Source organism: Sarcophilus harrisii, chromosome 4, assembly GCF_902635505.1.
Source record: "Sarcophilus harrisii chromosome 4, mSarHar1.11, whole genome shotgun sequence".
In the NCBI taxonomy this organism is placed as follows: Eukaryota; Metazoa; Chordata; class Mammalia; order Dasyuromorphia; family Dasyuridae; genus Sarcophilus; species Sarcophilus harrisii.
The window spans coordinates 464087188-464107195 of record NC_045429.1 but is presented as its reverse complement, the minus strand read 5'-3'; the positions used below and the strand labels follow the sequence as shown (position 1 = coordinate 464107195).

At 55.4% G+C, this 20008-nt stretch overlaps 1 protein-coding gene across 2 annotated transcripts in view; it reads left to right on the top strand.

Moving 5' to 3' along the window:
• Positions 1-1634: 1634 nt before the first annotated feature.
• ADARB1 (adenosine deaminase RNA specific B1) overlaps positions 1635-20008 on the top strand; it is a 70428-nt gene continuing 52054 nt past the window's right edge. The window contains exon 1 of one of the 2 annotated variants that reach the window (XM_031968335.1): positions 1635-1808. Coding sequence is in view for 1 of the 2 variants with exons in the window: in XM_031968334.1 (XP_031824194.1) it covers positions 16326-16515 (190 nt within the window). In the remaining variant the exon portion in view is untranslated. Of the gene's footprint in view, positions 1809-16069; positions 16516-20008 lie in introns of those variants that run through there. The other variant, XM_031968334.1, reaches the window with a different exon arrangement.

Below are 20008 nucleotides of genomic sequence, written 5' to 3'. Positions count from 1 at the left end.
CTGGCAGCCAGACTAGTTGGGGGCTCCAGGGCACTGGAAGGGAACACTGGATTTCTCGGACCCTTGAGGCGTGTTCCTGCTGATTAGACAGGGATCTGCAAACACCTTCTCTTAGCTCGATGTCACATCTGTCACAAGGGCCCCAGGGGCCGGGCAGACCGTCAGCTTCCTCCCCCAGGGCCCTCGCCAGCTCTTTTCCTGCCATCTTCTCCCATGTGCCCGCCAGGCATAGGATGAGCGGAAGCAAGCGCCCAAAACACTGTGGGAGGCCACCTGGCCCTTGACCGTCACTCATCTGGCTCCGTGGGCATTTGTCTCGCCATCAACTTCTGCCTTGTGAAGGGGGAGCCACTGCTTTCCTTCCAGAGCTTTCTTCCGCGAGCAACAGCCGGCTTCTAGCAGGAAGGGCGGGCGTCAGAGCAGACTGAGGTCCCGGAATCTTTTTAACGGGATCTGCAGCCGAGCTGACACTTCAGCCAGTTTTCAGGGCCTGCTCCGGCTTGGCCCAGCCCTTTGCTCTTCCTGGGGCTGCCGTGGAGGCCGTGAGCCACCTCCTCCCTCTTTGCCCATCCACCTTTCATGGCAGAGAAGACCCCTCTAAAAGGGCCCAGGGAGATTACCCTGCAAGCTGTCTTCCCTGGGCCCTGCTGCTAGCTGTCGGTAGAACTGGCTTCCTGTCTTGCTGTGCTGTCCTTTATGCGTCTGAAGGCAGGATTCTGGGGGGGGGGATCCCCAGGCTCCCTCAGTGTGGGAGGGTCCCCGGCAGCGTGGAGCCCGGTGCAGCAGGAAAGCCCACTCTTCCTCCCTCTGCCCTGACGGGAGGCTAGATGGGGCTGGCTCTGTTCCCCCCGGGGCCTGTGAAGGGCCCTTCTCCACAGAGTGTAGATGCTGCTCCCTTATGCTGGGCTGAGCCTGGCCCCCGGGCCTTTGGGGGAGGGTACTGCTGGGAGATGCGAGGAGACAGGGCGGTTGAGCAGCGACTCTGTGGGGGGCCCTCGGACGTGGCAGCCCCCACTGCAGGAGGGTCCGGTTGCCAAGAATCAGGCAGATGTTCCCCCAGACTCGTCCCACCGTCCCGTCCGTTCGGCCCTGACTCTGTTTGGGGGTTTCTCGGCAGAGGCAAACGAGCTTAAGTGACTGCCCCGGGGTCCCTCAGCTAAGAGGGTCTGTGGCCGGGCTGGGACTCGGGCCTGAGTCTTGGTGGCCCCGGGCCTGGCGCTCTGGGTGCCCTCAGACCACGGCGTTGGAGGCTTGTTGTGAATCCAGGCTATCAGCCACGTTCACAGTTCCTCCAGTTTGTCAGGCTCAGTCACAGCCTCCCTCACTGGGAGCCTCCACGGCCCTGTGCCCTCTTTGAGGTCCTGTGGGAAGCTTCCTCTGCCTCCCCCCACCCCAGGGCCGCTGGGGGACCCTCCCATGACCCACCCCCTCTTCTCAGGCCCTTGGGGAGCTTTTCCTTTTCTTAGCTGTTAGACCCCACCTCAGTATCTTTGTATTGGGGTGTGAAGCAGTGGGGGGGGGGCTACCGTGTCCTGAGCCGGGCCTCAAAGGAGACAAGGGGACAAGTGCCCCCAGCCGATCTTGGCGAGCATCCGGGGGGCGAGGGCTGTGGCGCTGGGCTCGGGCTCAGTTCGGGCTATTAAGTGATTGCTTTCTTCGTTCCCACAGAGTGAAGCTTTCCACCCTTGGCTCTGAGGTGTCTGACTGACCGCCGGAAGCCAGCCTAGGAGCTGCCCGGGGCTCCTTCCAGGCCCCTCCTTTGGGCGAAGGGCGCTGCCCCCAGAACAGAAAAGCTCGAGGGGCTCCAGGTAAGGGCGCGCTCTGGAAACACGCGGGAAATCGCGTTTGGTCTTGGGTTAAGAAGCTTAGATTAATTGAGGAGCCAGGGCAGAGCCCCAAAGAGCTGGGGGGACCACCAAACATCTGTGGCCGGCTAACTGTTGGGTCTCCGGTGCCACATGTCCACTGCCACAGACGGTCCTGAGGGCCCCGACGGAGGCACTGGGGGGGCCGGGATGAGTCTCTGAGCTGGGGCCGGAAATGCTCCCTCTGTCAGCCGGCCAGGAAGTACCGGCTCCAAAGCCCGGAAGCTCACGTCTGGCCTAGGAAGCCATGGGGGCAGCGCACGTGTGCAGGCTGGAGTTTCCTGAGGCAGCACAAGTGTTACTGGGGACATGGGTCCTGCCCGGGAGCCTGCCTCTCGCCGGCCGCTCTTGGAAACAGCCCCTTCCTCACCCTTGGTGGGACTTTTTCTGGGAGGGTCTGAGGAAGCGGGGGGCCCACGCCAGGGGCGAGGATGTCCCGGGAAAGGGCGGCAGCCTCTGGCCGAGGAAGGGCCCCGTCCCTCCAGTGGCCTTCCTGAGCCCTTTACCAGGACAGGGCCCGGGCTCTGAGGGCTGCAGACCGCCGCCTCCTGTAATGTTCTCTGTTTCCTGGAGGTCTCTGGGAGCAGCCTCCTGTCAGTCAGTAATCACCACACGCTCAGCCAGGGTTAGAGTCCAGATCCTTTATTCTCTCTCTTCTCTCTCTCTCTCTCTCTCTCTTCTCTCTCTCTTCCTGTCTCCCATTTCTGCTCTCTCCATCCCCAGCCTTTTTTCAGAGCCTCCATGTCCCACTGTTACTCAGCTGCCACAGACCCAGGCCCCCTCCTTCTCTCTCCCCCAGCTCTGGGCTCAGGGATTGTGGATGGGGCTAACCCCCAGGCATTATTCCTGGGTTTGGGGAAAATGATTTGGGTTCCTGTGGAGATGGCCTTGACCATTGGGAACACCATGTTGGGAGGGGGGTCCTTGGTTTGTTCCCCAAGTTCCTTGTGGGAAGTTGTTTGGACCAGGGATTTTTAAGGAGAAGCCCTTTTCAGAGGAGTTGGGGTTTTTTGGGAACACCTTGAAGGGGGGTTTACCTGGTTTAGCTGGTTACCAAGGGTGGCGCCTTTGGGATCCATTTTTTGGGGCAGTTTCCCGGGGCGGACTTGGTTTGAATCCGCCTAGACCTGGGATTGGCTGTTGGAGGAAAATTTGCGTTTCTGGGAGAAGGAATTGGACCCGGGGAATTCCTTTGGAGGAAAGTTTGTGGGTTGGAGGATTGGAATGGGGGCCAAGAAGGGGGAAGTTTGGGATTTGGAGGGGTGGGTGTTCCTGGTTTCGGGTCACCCAAAGATTGGTTTGGGCCCTGGGCCCCCAAGAGGGGCCAAGGGGTTCCCGCCCAAGGCCGGGGTTCCTGAGGTTTGTGGGGAGGGGCCAAGAGAGGGGGGCAAGGGCTCCGGGATGGGAGGAAGGCGGGGCCAGGTGGTGAACATGGCCTGGGAGGGGGAGGGAAAGAAGTGGCTCGTGGGGACCAGTGGGCTTTGAGGGTTTGAGGGAGGTTGATCCTTTAAATGGAAAGATGAGGGATGGGGGGGAGACTTAAGGAAAAGAGAGAAAGAAGAGACAGAGACAAGAGACAGAAGAAGAGAGAGAGAGAGAGAGAGAGGAGAGACCGAGGAGGGAAAAAGAAGTTAATATGAGACAGAAGAGAGAGAGAGAGAGAGAGAGAGAGGAGAAGAAGAGAGAGAGAGAGAGAAGAGGCAGAGAAAAAGAAGATAATACAGGACAGAGAGAGAGAGAGAGAGAGGGAGGAGGAGAGAACACACAGAGAGAGACAGAAGAAGAGAGACAAGAGAAGAGAGAGAGAGAGACAGATACATCAAGAGGAGACAGGGGAGAAAGGACACACAGAGAGAGAGAGAGAGAGAGAGAGAGAGAGAGAGAGAGAGACAGAGACAGAGACAGAGAGACAAATACACACAGAGAGACAGAGACAGAGAGAAAGGACAGAGAGAGATACAGAGACAGAGAAAGGAGATAGAGACAGAGAGACAGAGAGAGAGAGAGAGACAGAGACAGAAACAGGAAGAGGGAGAGGGTGAGAGAAAAGAGAAAGGGAGAGAAAGGCAGAACGAGACAGACAGACAGAGACACAGAGACACAGACAGATACAGAGAGAGAGGCACAGAGAGTGGTGGGATAAGGGATGGAGAAGGAGAGAGAGCTAGAGGCGCCCCCTCCCCCCATCTCATATGGAATCCCTCCCAGTAAATTAAGCCTGTCCTTCTTCAGCTGGCTCCGCCACGTCTTCGAGTCCTTGTGAAACCAACAGGACCATCTGACACCCGAGCCCGTCCCTCCCGTGAGGTTTTTGGGATTCCCAAACAAAGGGATCGATCGTTGTGTCAGGCATGGCCGTGGCAACGATCCATTTGCCCAGAAAACCTAAGGGAGTTTCCACTTTCCACTGGGTCGATGGGAAGGACGAGGAATGCCCCACCCCCCGGATTTGGTCCCTGATAAGCTGAGATAGACTTGCTCTGCCTTGGGGGAGACCTGGCTGCAGGCTCCTGCCCCTCTGGTGACCGGGGTCCCGGGTGAGGGGATCTGGGGGGGTGGGTAAGAAGCTGGCTCAGGGCCAGAAGGGGGCCAGACTCTGACCCTTCCCGGCTGGGTGACCCTGACCCCAGGTCTCTCTCAGATTCTCAGGCGTAAAGGAAGCGCCGGCTGCCACTGGTGGAGGCCATGGCTTCTAAGCCTGAAGGGCTTGCCCCTCGGTGCTCGGACCCGGTCCGGCCTGGGGAGGTCTGAGGGCGGTGACGTGTCCCTTAGGAAGGATGTCTTCTGACTAAAGGTTGTCTGGAGAAAGGAAATAGCCTGGAGTCGGTGCTGGAGGCAGGAATGAAGAGGCCTTGTGGGGAGCTTGGGGGGGAGGTCCTCACAGAGCTCCTCTGGGACCCTCCGGGATCTCCTGGGATCCCTCCCATTTGCTCCCTCAGGAGCCCGGTGCCGAGCCCTTTCCTCCAGGCCTTTGAGTGTTCTCTCTGCTTTCAAAAACCAGCTGGACACACAAGGAAACGTTTCATCAGAAAGGAAATCATTAGGCATTAGAGCCGGCTAAGGGGTCTGGTGGGGCCGGCCTGCATGGATCTGGAGGGCCCGAATGCAAATCCAGCCTCAGACACCTACTAGTTGGGCACATTACTGGACCTCTGCTTGCCTCAGTTTCCTTATCTGTGAAATGGGGAACAATAGCAGCGCCCACTTTTCAGGGTTGTTGTGAAGAGCCAGTGAGACAAGGCCTGACACATGGTGGGTGCTGTAGAAATGCTCACCTTCCCCACCGCGACCCTTGCTCAGTAACGACTTGGACTTTGAAGTGAGGGGCTCCCTTCGGGTGCCCGTTTGTGCCCCTTCGGGCAGCCTTTCCCGTACTCTTCCAGAGTCGCTCTTCACACTTGCTTTGAAGCTTTTGCTCTTTCTGGCTGGTCGCTCAGTGGACGCGATGGCCCAGTGGTCATGGCCGCGCCGTGGGCCCCTCGGTGACTCCCAGCTTTGTTGGGATCGTGGTGAGCGGCGATGCTGCTGGGAACTAACCTGCCCGCCTTGACTGAGAGCTTGCTCCAGGCTGGCTGCCGGGCTTGACTCTGGTCTCAGGAGGATTGGAGTTTAAATCCTGCCTTTAATACACTCTAGTTGTGTGGCAAGTCATTTTACCTCTGTCTGGGCATCCTCAAGGAAAGGGGGGATAAAGGCCACACCCACCTCCAGGGTTGCTGTGGAGACCGAATGAGACACTTTTGCCAGGTGGCCAGCACACAGTGGTCTCCGATAAACGATTTCCAAGCTAAACGGCCCCCATACCCCCTAGTCCTCTCCTCTGCGGTTCCTAAAGGAAGAGAGGGACTCCTTTGGCCCCTGCAGTGACTTCAGTACCACGGAGAGCGCCCCGGCTCCGTGCCCCTCTCCTGCCGCCTCTGTGCACTGGGGGTTTAGGCCAGGGTGTGGCACTGGGCGGGGACGGAACCCAGGGGAGGGAGGGGACGAGCCGGGGCCCAGCAGCCCCGCTGAATCTGGCCAGTCTTCCTAGGCAAGCACGACACCCAGTGGCCAAGTAGGAAACGCGCCGAGCCTGGGCGTTCGCTCCCGCAGACGCAGCGTGGGCTCCCCTCAACTCACCGCTCTTGTCCCTCGTGCGGGGCGTGAACACAAGCTCCTGCTATTTGCAGGTAGAGCTTCCCTGGTCCATCTGAATCCCCAGGGGCTCTTTGTGACCTCATGCTTAAGGAGAAGTCTGCTCCTCCCCCCCGCTCTTCCTCTTCTACTTAGGCCTCTCTGGCCCTCTCCTGCCAAGTGATCCCCCCGCCCTGTTCTCTGGGCCCCTGGTAAAGGCCAAGGATGTATTCTTTTTTTTTTTTTTTTTTTTAATTTAATAGCCTTTTATTTACAGGATATATACATGGGTAACTTTAAGCATTAACAATTGAAACCTCTTGTTCCAATTTTTCCCTCTTACCCCCCCTCCCTAATAGGATGAATAGAATGTTAAATATTTAAAATATAACTTGGATACATAATAATATACATGGAAACATTATTTTGCTGTACAAAAGAATCAACTCCGAAATATTGTACAATTAGCTTGTGAAGGAAATCAAAAATGCAGGTGTATAAATATAGGGATTGGGAATTCAATGTAATGGTTTTAGTCATCCCGAGTTCTTTTTGGGGGTAAGCTGGTTCAGTTCATTACTGCTCCATTAAAATGATTTGGTTGATCTTGTTTCTGAGGATGGCCTGATCCATCAGAACTGGTCATCATCTTGGTATTTTGTTGAAAATATAATGATCTCCTGGTCCTTTCATTTCCTCCAGCATCAGTTCGTTTAAGTCTCCAGGCCTTTCTGAAATCATCCTGTTGGGTCATTTCTTCAAGAACAGTAATATTCCCATAATTTTCATACCCAAATTTATTCAGCCATTCTCCAACCGTGGACATCCATTCAGTTTCCAGTTTCTAGCCACTACAAAGGGCTGCCACAAACATTCTTGCAATACAGGTCCCTTTCCCTTCTTTATAATCTTTTGGGATATAATCCCAGTAATAACCTTGGATCAAAGGGTATGCAAGTTTGATAACTTTTTGACATAGTTCCAAACTACTCTCCAAAATGGGGATTCGTTCACAACTCCACCAACAATGAATCAATGTCCCAGTTTTCCCAATCCCCCAACAATCATCATTATTTTTCCTGTCATTTTTGAATCTGACAGGTGTGTAGTGGTATCTTAGAGTTGTCTTAATTTGCATTTCTCTGATTAATAATGACTTGGAGCATCTTTTCCTTATGACTAAATATTTCCAATTTCTTCATCAAGGGTTGTCTTTCATATTTTGACCATTTTTCAATTGGAGGAATGAAGCGATTTTTTATAAATTGGAATTAATTCTTTATATATTTTGGAAATGAAGGCCTTATCAGGAACCTTTGACTGTAAAAATATTTTCCCAGTTTATTGCTTCCCTTCTAATCTTGTCTGCATTAGATTTGTTTGTACAAAAACTTTTCAGTTTGGTATAATCAAAATTTTCTATTTTGTGGTCAGTAATGATCTCTAGTTCTGCTTTGGTCATAAAGACCTTCCCAAGGATGTATTCTTTACCTTAGACCTTTCCCCCTGCTATCCTTCCCTCTCTGCACAGAAAGCGCCTCTGCAGCCCAGGAGACTCATTCGTCTGAAGAGAAAGGGGTCCAGGAAGCTGAGTGGGTCAAGCCCCTCTCTTCCCTGGGTCTCCCCTCCCGCCACCCGGGGCTCCCCCTGAGGCTCTTTGTGGACTTTGCCTCCTTCATCCTCCAGGGCTCCAGAGCAGGAGACTCTGGTGAGGTGCTCATCAGCTCCCGTCTCTCCTCCCTGCTTTTTCTCAGTAATATTTATTCTCCCAGATACACGCAAAGAGAATCTGCAGCATTCGCTCTGGTAAAACGAGGCGTTCCCATCTTTTCTTCCTCCTTTCCTTGCCTCCCCCCTCCCCACGACAGCGAGCAACCTGACACAGGTTAAATATGTGCAATTCTTTTAAACGTGCAGAAACACGAGAAAAACCAAAAAGCAAGAAAGGTCGAGCCCCATCCACTCTCTTTGTTCTCTCTGATGCCAGTGGCATTTTCCTTGGAATTACCTCCAACCAGCTCCTGGTCCCTCAGCATTGATCCTCATACAGTCTTGTTGTTGTGTACAAGAATCCCCTGGTCCTGCTCCCTTCCCTCAGCACCAGCTCCTGCCAGTCTCTGAGGCCGCTCTGAAACCCTCCTGCCAATCGTTTGTTGCAGAACAATAGTATCCCATAGCAGTCATGAGCCACAACCTGTTCAGCCACTCAGTTTCTGGCCACTACAAACAGGGCTGCCCCCCACAATGCATCAGTGTCCCAGTTTTTCCCGCATCCCCTCCAACATCCGTCATTATCTTTTCCTGTCATCTTAGCCAATCCTAGAGGTGTGACATCTTTCCTTCCTCTGACCTGAATTTCTGTCCTGGGATTTGGAGGCTTTGGTGCGTTAATGTTCCTCCACAGCCTTAAGGCAAGAAACGTTGGCTGGGCCTCCTCAATGGGGTTCTGGGTCCTGTGCTTTCTGTTGGTTGGTCCTTGGGCTTCCCTGCCTTCCCAGGGCTCCTGAAGCCTCCATATTTATTGATGCGTTGCTGTCTTGTCTCCTTCCCAGGATGTGGCTGGTGGGCACCCACTTTCTGTCCAATTCTTTGCTGTCAACAAAAGGGCTGTGGGGAGAGGTGTGTGAGAGAGTGAGAGTGTGTGCGTGTGTGTGTGTGTGTGTGAGGAGGTGTGTAGTGTGTAGGTTGAATGTGTTGGAGTGTACCTTGTCGCTGCCTTGGGAAAGGGCCGGAGAGCACTGGGTCCGGAGGGCTTGGGGGCCATAGTTTGGGGTGACTTTTCTGGGGTGATTCTGGGTGGTTTTCCTGAACTGTCAGCCCAGCTCCTAACCCCCCCACACATCAGTGTGTCCGGCTTGCCACGGGACCTCTTCTCATCTTTGTAATGGGCTTTGCTGTTCCCCCAGGTGGGAGCTGGAATCGGGGTGTTTTGGTTTGAACTTATTCAAGCTCTTTGTAAGCTGGCCCTCTCCCCCTTGTAGCCTTCTTACACCATACTCTCTTCAATCTGCAATGCTTGTGGTTCCACCGACACAGCTCTGCACCCCCACCGCCAAGGCTTTGTACTGGCCGGGCCCAGAACGTCCTGCCCCTCCCCAGCTACCTCATGGTCTCCTCTCTCTCCCTCTTTTCTCTTCCCCTTTCCCCTTCCCTCCTCCTCCTGCTCCTCTTTCTCCTCCTCTTCCTCCTCCTTCTCCTCCTCTTCCTCCTCCTCCTCCTCTTCCCCCTTTTGCCCTCTTTTACTTTCTCCTTACCCCCTCTTTCCCCTCCCCATTTTAGGATTGCAGTTATTGTGTTCTGGGACAAGAGACCAAATTTCACAGTGAGATGTAGTGACGAGCTCTGGATAAAAGATCAGTTTCATCAGCCAGAACAAGAATCACTTTGTCCTCCTTTCCAGCTTTTCTTCCCTCCACCGTTTTCCTTGAGATCTTAACCTGTCCTTCCAGATGAGTTGTATTTGTGTCTGGAGCCCTCGGCAGTTTATTCTCTCCTTGGATCTCGGGAGGATCATCCTTTTATTCTGTTGGGCCTCCCTCCCCGGGGGGAAGATCGCCTCCACTGGTCTCCTGTTATTTCTATGTTGCTGGGCCCATTACTTTTCTTCTAAAATTGTTCATAAACTATCCCAGGATGAAGGTGCTTGGGAAAGTCCTCTAGTATTCTGAGGAGAGTCTCCCGAAGGGCAAACTTGGATCGGGTTTGATGGCGTGAATCTGGGAGCACGGCCGCCCGCGCTGCCAGCTTGGAGAAGGCTGGCCGCGAGTCAGAGGCAAGCTTTCCTCATGGTGAGACGGTCCCGGGAGTGTGGCCCATCGATGGCCCTTCAGAGTGAGCGCACCCTCCTCCAGACCGGGGGACATGACAGACAGTGCCCATCCTCCACCGGCCCTCCAAGGCGCCGGCCACGGCTAAATCCTCGGGACCTTGAGGCAGACGTTGGGCCCATAGCCCGCATCTCCAGCTTTGCGTTTCCATGGAAACCCTACCATTTGGTCAGATTTCCCCCAGAGGTGAGAGAAAAGGTTTACCTTGGCTAGAAAAGGCACCGCCTCCTTGGCATCCCATCGCCAGTGGGAGCCTGGCTAGTAGGGGCCCTGGAGGCGTCCCTCTGCCACAACGGGGGCATTGTGCGCTTACTTAAAGATCGTCAGAGGATGACGTCTTTAAAAACCAAAACTCCCAAGAAACCCGGGTGTGGAGCCTCGTGCCGGGCTTTTGGCCACCTAAGAGTTCCTCAAGGGCCACAGAGAGCCCTGAAATACAACTCCTTAGAAAGGCCTTTGATCATAGGCTGCCCAGGTCATCGCCCGCACCCGGGCCCTTCCGAGCTGGGTCAGGGCTCCCAGCCCGTGGGGATAAGCAGTGAGCCCGCAGGCGTTTGTGCTGGCGCTCACGGGGGCTCGGAGGAAGGCCACGTGCCCGTCCCCGTGCCCCCGCGCTTGCCTCCGACTTTGTGTCAGAGAGCGAACCTCCGAGTCGCGGCTCGGGGCTGTGGGGAGCGGCGGGGCCCAGCAGATGGTGCTGTCGGACAGCGCTGGGGGAGCCTGAGGAGGTCGGGCCTCCGTGCGGGGAAATGCGGGCGTGCCCCGTGGGGAGCCAGCCTTGGGCCCGCGGAGAGGTCGCTTCTGGCCCGGCGCTGGGGGGGGGGGGTCTCCTGGGCAGCAGTCGGGGAGCCGGGTTCCTTGGCCAAGGGGCGGCCTGCCGCTGCACAGAGCAGAATCTTGGGCAAAGTGGGGTCTGCTCCGGGTTCTCCTCCGCCCCGCTCCGCCCACCGGGAGTGCCCGCTGCATCCTGGGCGCTCCGGGGGCTCCTTGCGGGGCTGAGGGGCAGGAGGGGCGGGGACCCCTCCAGGGAATCCCGGCGGGCTGCCCTCTGAGGCGGGCAAAGGCGCTGAGGGCAGGAGCCAGTGCAGCCGAGAGCCCTGCTGGGGGGAGGGACCCTCCGCTGAGATGGGCCTGGCTCAAAGCCCACTTCCACGTGCTTTTAAATTGTGAAGGGGCTGCCCCCCAAGCCGCAGCAGGATTGAAGCCTCTGCCTTCAGCGCTGACCCCCGGCCTAGCCCAGGGGCTTCCTACATGTCTGATTGGTGGCCAGGGCCTAACCCTAAGTAGTCACCCAGGCGGGATGGGCTCAGGGTGATGTCCTGAGGGTGTCCTACGGGGGAGGCGACTGTCCTGGAATTTAAGGAGGCTGCTGTGGGAGACCCTGGGTGGGGTGGGTAGCAAGGGTGGGGGCGGACACTGTAATGAGGGAGAAGGCCGATGGAGCTGGTCGTAAAGCACATGTACACAAGTGTGTGGTGTGTGTGAGTGTGTGTGTGTGTGTGTCTGTGAGTATGTGTGTGAGTGTGTGTATGAGTGTGTGAGTGTATCTGTGTGTGTATGTGTTTATGTGTGTATGTATGTGTGTGTGTCTGTGTATATGTCTGTTTGTGTCTGTGTGTGTGTATGAGTATGTGTGTGTGTCTGTGTGTGTGTGAGTATGTGTGTGTGAGTGTGGCAGTTCAAGGTTGCAAGCCTGGAGGGCTAGAGGGGCCCAGCAGAGGACTTTCCATCTGGGGGCATTAACCAGGATGGGAGGGGATGAGGGGCCCAGCCCCAGCTGGCGACTTAGCCATGGTTTGGGTACCTGGTGCGAGAGGAGTCAGGCTGGCCCACCGAGGCTGAGAGATGCCTGGAAGGGCTGGGGGAGAGGGACAGGCTTTCCAGGTGGGGTCTTTCAGCACAGTTTCTGGACAGCGGGCCTTCTGTTCTGAGGGCAAACCCCTTTAAAGCGCAGTTCTAGGTCACCTTGGGGGCTCCTAGGAGCCCAGAGCTGCCCAGCAGCTGGCAGTTAATTTTGACATAAAGGATCCACGTTAAGAAGGCACCAGCTCCAGAGGGGGAGGCTTTCTCTCTCTCTTAGGTATGAAGAAATGCTTTTCTATGTTCTTTTCCCAAAAGACAATTCTAAGAAGCTTCTCATTAAAGACTGGCGACGTTAAGGGCACAGGCAAAAATCAAAGGAACAGAATGCCAGGAGTTCGAGGCTGACTGACGGATCACTTATGACCTTCGCCAGAATCATGCACTTAATCATACACTTGCAAATAAAGGGCGACTGGAGGTAGAAGCCCCATGGACATAGTGGTCAGGCCAGAGCAGGGGGTGGGGGATGGTTCTTCAGACTGTAGCGTCCACGGTGCCAATTTGCTCTTTAGGGAAGCCCTGTGGGGGGCAAGAAGTCCTGGCCGTCCCAAAGGGAGGGTCTTTCTGTTTGCGGCTCCCCTGAGGGCTTCCTCTTCTTAGGACGGGGAGTGGGACAGGCCGAGGGGCCACGGATGTGGGCGAGGGAAATGATGCACCCTGGCCACCTTTGCTGGGATGGGACTCAAATACATTAACATGCAGTGAAAAGAACTGATGCCCCATTAGATGTAATCTCTAGTTCACGGTGCACACATTTACCATAATTAGGGAGCGTTTGCCTCGTCATGCTGAAAGATTCTTAAATTACTCTGACTTTCAGTAAAGGAAAAAATATGGCATTTATTATGTTGGGAAGATTTACTGGGCTTTAGATAGAATCATTTAAAGAGGAAAAATAACTTTTTTAGCTTGTGGCTTAAAGACCAGTGGTGGAAAGACAAGGGGCGTGTTTATATGATATTAGGTTCTGGGGCTGAGAGGTCTTCATGTGGAGTCAGGCCGAGGAACTTCCTTGAGTCTTGCCTGGACCACCCACCTTTCTCTCGTCCACTGAGGGTTGGCTTGTTTCGTCCCCTCCCAAAACGTCTTTCAATGTGAAAGCAAAATTAAGTGTTATGCCCCTGGCCCATTCCTTTGCCTTATTTTGTCTCTTGTTTATTTTTAATATCTATTTTGGTTAAACATTTTATAATTGACCCAGCATCCTTAAATCACAGAAAAGCAGGGTGATTTAGATTTTGGTCAAGCAGATTCAGTGGGGGTGAGGGAGAGTTGGAGCTTTACTTATGCTTGTTGATTGATTAGTAGAGCTAATTTTGCCTCTTTTTGCATATTGCCTTAATTTCCTTTTTATTGCTACAACTAATATTTCTAATATATGTTAAATAATAATCATGCCCATAGACATCCTTTGCTTCCATCCTGAACTTATTGAAGAAGCTTTTCCCTATTAGAAAGATTGATATTGTAGTTTTACCATTTACCATTTTATCATGTTGAAGAAAGATCCTTTTCTTCATATGCTGTCAGTGTTTTAATGGAAAAGAATACTTTGTTTTTATCAAACATTTTATGTGTCTGTTGATACAATCACATTTTTACTTTTATTATAAATGTAACATTATGCCTATTACATTCCTACCTTAAATCCAGTGTGATTGTAATGAAAAATTTATGTTTATGAATAAACTACATTGTTGCAATGTTTGTCATTATTTTCCTTTCTTTTTTTTTTTACCATCAGTGGTTATGAAGAGTATTGATCTATAATTTTCTTTTTCTTCTCTATCCCTCTCTGATTTGAAAATCAGAACCATTTTTGTCTGAGAAAGAGTTGGTAGGTTGTCTTCCTTCTCTTTTCTTGTAAACAAGTTATGCAGTATAGAGATTTTTTGTTTTTTCAATGTTTGATGGAAGTCATTTATACATTTTTCTGGACCTGGAGTTGGTTTTCATAGTAGTTTCATTCATGACTTGCAAAGAATTACCTAATTCCTGTTTTGTGGCTATTAGTTATTGTTAGGTTGTTTTCAATTCATGACCCCATTTGGGTTTTCTTGGCAAACATCCTGGAGGGGTTGGTCATTTCTTTCTCAGCTTGTTTTACAGATGAGAACACAGGGTGAAGTGACTTGCCCAGGGACACACACAAAGTTCAGATTTGAACTCAGGCAGATGAGTCTTCTTGATGCCAGCTGGGCACGATGGCACCCTTAGCTGCCCCTTGGTATTCTGTCCTTTGTAACTCTTCCCTTTTGAGGATTTGGATTCCCTTTTGGTTTGGGGGTATGGTGCCATATAGTGTTGGAGTTTCTCACAATTTCCTTCATTTCTTCCCCATTTGTTAAAATTCCCCTTTCATTTTTGATTCTGCCATTTTGCTTTCATATTTGCCCCTGCACCTAATTTCTATTATCAAATTATCTGTCAGCTTGGGTTGTCTTTGAATTGTCACAATCGCCTTTTCTGTGTGCTTTGCCATTATTAATGTGTTGATATTCCAAGTGTTCTTGGCAAAATATTAGACAAGGAAGTGACAGAGGTGGTGCAGTAGCTTGGAGGGGAGCACTTGGAATAAATGCAGTGGAAAACAGGGCAGGAAAAGGCTTCCCTTGCAGTGGTGAGGCAAGTGAGAGGAGAGGAACACAGAAGCAGTATGAACCTCCTCCCATGACTGGGGCGGGGAGAGAAATTAGCTGATGGAGGTCATCCAGGGTTTGGATTGGGTGAGAGGCGCAAGGTGAAGGACCAGGGGAGATAAGACTCAAGAGCAGAGGATGGCCTTCCTAGTTGGTCCGGCTGTTGGTAAGGCTAAGACTGTGAGGGAATAAAGTGGGTCTGGGACACAGGTTCTGAGGTGGGACCCTGAGAAGGTGGTGGATCTGGAGCTCGTAGTGAGCCATTCTCTCCTCCTTTCTCGCTTCACACACTTTGGGATTGACCAATGCTTTGGATGCTGCCATTGATCTCTGACCTAACGCCCTTGTGCTTTGACCTTGGGTCAGTGATGCAGCCCAGGTCAGAGACTTCTTGGGAGAACATTCTGCCCCAGAAAAATCAGAACTTTATTAAGCAAAGAGGTGGCCCAAACCATCAGTGTGGTGGAGAACAAGAATGGGCCGGGGAACATTGTCAGAGGGTGTAACCATCAGGCCGACCTTGTGTCCTTGGAGAGAGAGACTGAAAAGGGTGCAGAAAGGGAGGTCTGGGTTAACGTGGCCAAAAGTTGGAAGGCCCTGCTCTGGGGCAATAGCACCCACACACTCCTTTCGGCTGCCACCTTGGAGACCCAGAGGAATGTCTAGTCTGGGCAGATGGACCTGTTGCCTCAAGAGCCCTAGGCTGTTTAGTTCATGGGCAAGGGGCCGCTCCTGCACCTGGTGGAGGGTTGGCAACTCTCCGACTGAAACGGAGGCTGCCTACTGGGTCAGGACGGCCCATGCTGACTGAGGGCAGTGGACGGCGCAGGAGGGTTTGGAGACTGAATTACCCCCTCCTGTGGACTCTGTTGCCTTCTGCATTGTGTCGACTTCATTCTGCGGCCCACCCAAGCAGCCTCGTTACCCCAGACTGAAAAGGAATGATGTCCCACAAGAGGAAGTGGTGGTCTCTCTTTGGCTGGGTCTCTACTCAAACTCCCGCTATATTTAGGAGATAGCGGTGTGGTTAAAATTGGGGAGGGGAGGGGCTGAAGGGTGCAGTGGTGAGAGGGGGGGAGGGGGGCAGTTGACTGAGGGCTAGAATTCCCTTCACTTCCAGGAGACCCCCCCCAGGTAGTCAGGAGCCTCGCGATTCCCTTCCAGCTGAAGTCTGGACTTGCTCTGGGAGGCGGTAGGAGCTGAGTGAGGGGCTGTGCCAGCCAGCTGGCAGGAGGCAGGCCCCATGTGGGCAAGGACCTTGCCGAGGTCGCGGCCAGGAGGGGAGGGGTGGGCCCGTTGGAGGAGGCGGGGATCTCCCGTCAGACCCGCGAGCAGCCACGGGAGGAGGAAGGGCAGCGCAGGGCGAGGTGGGCGCCGACCCAGAGGCTGGCACCGGCCCAGAGGCTGGCACCGGCTGAGCCCTTTCTCAGGCTCCCGAGCTGGTGACCTCTGCATTGACTCCGCCCGAGCCCCGCCCCGGGCACGCCCCTCCCACCTGGGCGGGAGCCGGGGACCCACTACCCGGAGCGGAAAAGTAGCAGTCCCTTGTGGGAAGCGCCGGCCCGCCCCGCCGGCCCTCGCCGGGCACTTCGTGAGCCCCACCGCGTGCCGGGAGCTATGGAGGGTGCAGGCGGGGGGGGCCCGGCCGGGAGCTATGAGGGGCGCAGGCGGGGGCGGGGGGGCCCGGCCGGGAGCTATGGGGGGCGCAGGCGGGGGGGGCCCGGCCGGGGGCTATGGGGGGCGCAGGGGGGGCGGGGGGCCCGGGGAGCCCGTGGCCCGCTCCGCCTGCCCCCGACGGAGGAGAGCCGCGCTCCGGCCGCCCTCCCTTCCTGGCCCCGCAGGGGCGCTCCGCCGGCCTCCCTCTCCCTGCCCGCGCCCGGAGCCGTTCCCTCCGGCCCGAGAGCGCTGTGAGCTCCCGGCCGCGGTGTGGGGAAGGGTTAACCATCACATGCGCCCGCCCGCTCGGGGCCGGGCCGGGGCCGCCTCGCTGGCTGGGCGCCGCTCCTGCAGATTGATGAATGAAGCCTGAGCGCGGCGGAGCCGCCGCAGCCGCCGAGGGGAGCCCGGCGGCCCGCGCTCGGAGCCGCTCCCGGCCGCCGCTCGGGGCCATGGCCTCCCTGCCCTCGGGCACCGCGACCATGGGGAGCTCGTCCAGCATCGCGAAGCGGCGCTGTAAGCGGAGGCGCAGGAAACGCTCGGAGAGGAGAGGTAGTGAGGGGGCCCGCGGGGGTCGGGGGGGGGGCTGCCGGGGAGCCTGTCTCGAGTGGGGGGGTCCTCCCAGCCTCGCAGCGGGGGGCCGGGGGGGGCTGCCGGGGAGCCTGTCTCGAGTGGGGGGGTCCTCCCAGCCTCTCAGCGGGGCCCCAAGCTCGAGGTCGGGCAGCCGGAGGCTCGCTTTTTGCCGAGCCCTACTTTCCCATTAGCGTCTCGGAAAAGGGGCCAAACAGCCTCTGGGGGCCACCAGGACCGTCTGGATCTCTGCCCCCCCCCCAAAGCTTCAGCATTTGTGTCTAAAACATCCATTGCCGACTCTAGAAGTTAGTAGCTCTGTAAGTGTTTAGGTGAATGTGTGTGTGTGTGTCTAAGTGTGAGTGTGGGTGAGTTTGTATGTGTGGGGGAGGGTTGTCTCATCTCCCCCCAAACCTACGGGGAATGGCTCGCTCTGCAGCCACTCTTTTATGCTCATTAGGGGGCCTGTTTTGGGGGGAGCAGGGCAGGAGCAGTGGCCACAGCACAGCCCTCCCCTCCCTTCCTGCAGAGCTGGGAGCCCCCCCTCCAATCCCAGCTTATCTGGCCCAGCTGGCCATCGGGGCTTGGCTACTAAAGCCATTCAGCGTTGGGGGGGGGGGGGGAAGCTTCAGGTTCATCTCCAGAAATGGCCCCGGAGTGACTGGCTCCCACCCAAAGGCTAATTGGTTCTGGCTCCCGTGGTGCCAGTTGCAAGGGGGCTCATTCCCGGAAATGCCGACGAGCCGGTTCTGCTGGGGAACCCACAGCCCTTCACAAAGACTTGGGGCTGATTTTGAGGTGTCCCCGAGTTCTCCCGCTGCAGGCAGGCACCCCCCCCCACTCTCCCTTTTTTCCTCCAGCTTGACTGGGGGCTTGCAGGGACAGCCCCAGAGAATTCAGGCCTAAGAGAGCACGTCTGGGGGGGGGTGTTCTGTGGACAAAGGGAACGGCCATCCAGGAGTTTCTCAGGTGAAGGTCCTCCTGCCCTCCCTTTCCTAGGGGTCATGCAGCAAAGGCCGGGGAGAAGCGGCTCCTTGAAGCCCCACGGTCCCAAACCCCCGGTGTTCCTGGATCCTGATTCTCCCGGGCTTGGGCTAGAGGGGGCTTATGGGGTGGGAGCCGCTGCCCCAAAGCCTTTCCCCAGAGAGAAGCAGCAGCCCCGGGGTGTGGGAGGGCAAGCCGCTCCTGGGCTCACTGGGAACCTCAGCACATCTCCTTTGTCTCTGGGCCAAATACTGGGAAATCAGAATGTTTACAGGTCTCTCTCATCCGGCAACTAATGTGTTAATATTTTTAGGTCAAACGGGGGAGGGGAGGATGCAAAGCCTGAAGCAGAGGGGAAAAGAATTCACTCCCAAAGGATAACCGGATGGCCCCGTCCCGTTTTCAGGGGACTTTTCTACAGTGAAACGCCTGAATGGGATGTTAGGCCGGGATCCCGAGGCTGCTCCTGGGTGGGGATCGTGGGGACCGCTGGGCCGGCTGGCCGCTTTCATTCGGGTCTGCTAACGTTAGCGTTTAGATCCCATTTTAAAAAGTCCTCCCGGAGGCGCCTGCCGCTTTCCCCGTCACCGTCTGTCGTCCTGGGGACCAGAGAGAAGCAGCGGGTTTCTTTCTGAAGAGCGCTGGAGAAAGGCTGCTTAATCCCAGCTAAAGGGAAGCCGTTGCTCGGCGCCCGGCAAGCTATTGAGAAGTTTGGCTCTAATTAGGAGCCAGTTAAAAGAGACCCTCAGACCTGCCGCCCCCCCACCTCTTTTTCCTCCCCCACCCATCCCACCCCCCACCCGTGTGAGCCGGTGTGTCAGAAGCGGCTTCGGGCTTCCTGGATCCTGAGAGCTCGGAGCCTCACGCAGTGCAGAGGGGAGCTGGCTTGGACTGCAGCTCTTCCTGCAGGACCGGAGGCCCGGCCATCCGCATCCTCGCACTCAAAGCTCCAGAAAGGGAGCCTGGCCCTTATTTGAGTTCCTTCACCCGCCGGTCCCTGATTTCTTTATGGAAAGGGTCTCAGTCCTTCTGGGACAGGTGCCTTCTGTGAAGGAGCAGCTTGCCTCAGTTTACCCATGGGTGAAAGGAGGGTCTGGAATATCAGTTGTATTGGAAATGAGCACAGTTCCGTTTCTTTAGTACCCAGTTCTGTAAATACCGTTAAGTAAAACCAGCTTTCTTGCCATCATTTCAGCTTGGGGGTTAGCGCTAGAGGCTTTTAACCCTGATTGCGACTAAGCCTTACGCCATCACTATTTCCTGTATTTGACCCTCCAGACTTTTCGGAATAAGATTTCTGTCTACAACATGAATCCCAGCCTGGGGAGACAGCCACATGGGGACACTTTTTCAGGGGGGACTACCCCTGGTCCTGAGCCCGATAGGACAGGGGCTGCCTCCTGGGCCTTCTGAGGCAGGCAAGGGGCCCAACTCTCCTAAAGCCTCCCCCCGGCCCCTCTTGGGTTCCTGGAAGGGGCTCCTCAGTCAGGAGGGGGAACTCACCATGTTTCTGCTGGCATATCCCTGGAACCCTAGGGAGGTTGAGGGGATCCTGGTGGGTCGGGGAAGGGAGGAAGAAGACCTTTGGGATCATTCCCACAGGACCAGGGGCAGGAAGGAAGGGGGAGGGGAGACCTAGCTCTCCCTGTTAAATAAACGGGCATTCCCAGGGTGCTGAGCTCCCAGTGCCGATGGGACTGCCCTGCCCTGTCCTTCCTGTCCATCCATTGCTCTGGAGGGGCCTTGCTGAGGCTCAGGAGCCCTTTGGGACTGGACCGGGACAGGTGGGCATAGGGAGCCCGGTCCCCTCATCTCTGGGCATCTAGAGCAGACCAGCAATTTGGGGGATCTGTAAAGATGTATCTGGAATAGTGCAGGAGGACTCCGGGGGAAGGTGATTGTGTCAGCCAGGATTCCCTGCCAACCTGTCTGAGGCGGCTTCCTATGTGTGCACGTGTGTCCGTGTATGCACATGTGTCTGTGTGTGCACGTGTGTGTGCTGTTTATTGGAGCCCCCAAATAGCCCTGGGGAAATAATCTGTTTAGGCTGAGTGGCCCCATCCTGCAGTGCTCCCCGGCTCAGGGCCCCATCCTGCAGTGCTCCCCGGCTCAGGGCCCCATCCTGCAGTGCTCCCCGGCTCAGGTCCACAGGCCTGTTAAATGGGACTGGGAGCATGGCTCCACCCTCGGCTGCGAGGGTGCCTTTGTCCCTAAGACAAGCTCTTCTGGGGCTAAGGAAGCTGCCAAGGGGCAGCCTTGTGGGTACTGGACCAGAGGGAGAGATCCCAGGGGCTGGGAAGGGAAGAGGAAGCCCGGAGGTCTGCTCACCCGCCGCTGGGGTTCTTCTTTGCTTTAAATGGTGGTTTTTATGAGCAGGCCGTGATTTTCTCTTTCTCCTCTCCCCGCCACCTTAAAGTAAGAAAGAAAAAGAAAGCCTTTGTCACTGATAACGCTAGTCCAGCAAAAGAAATCGTACCTTCCTCAGAAAAAG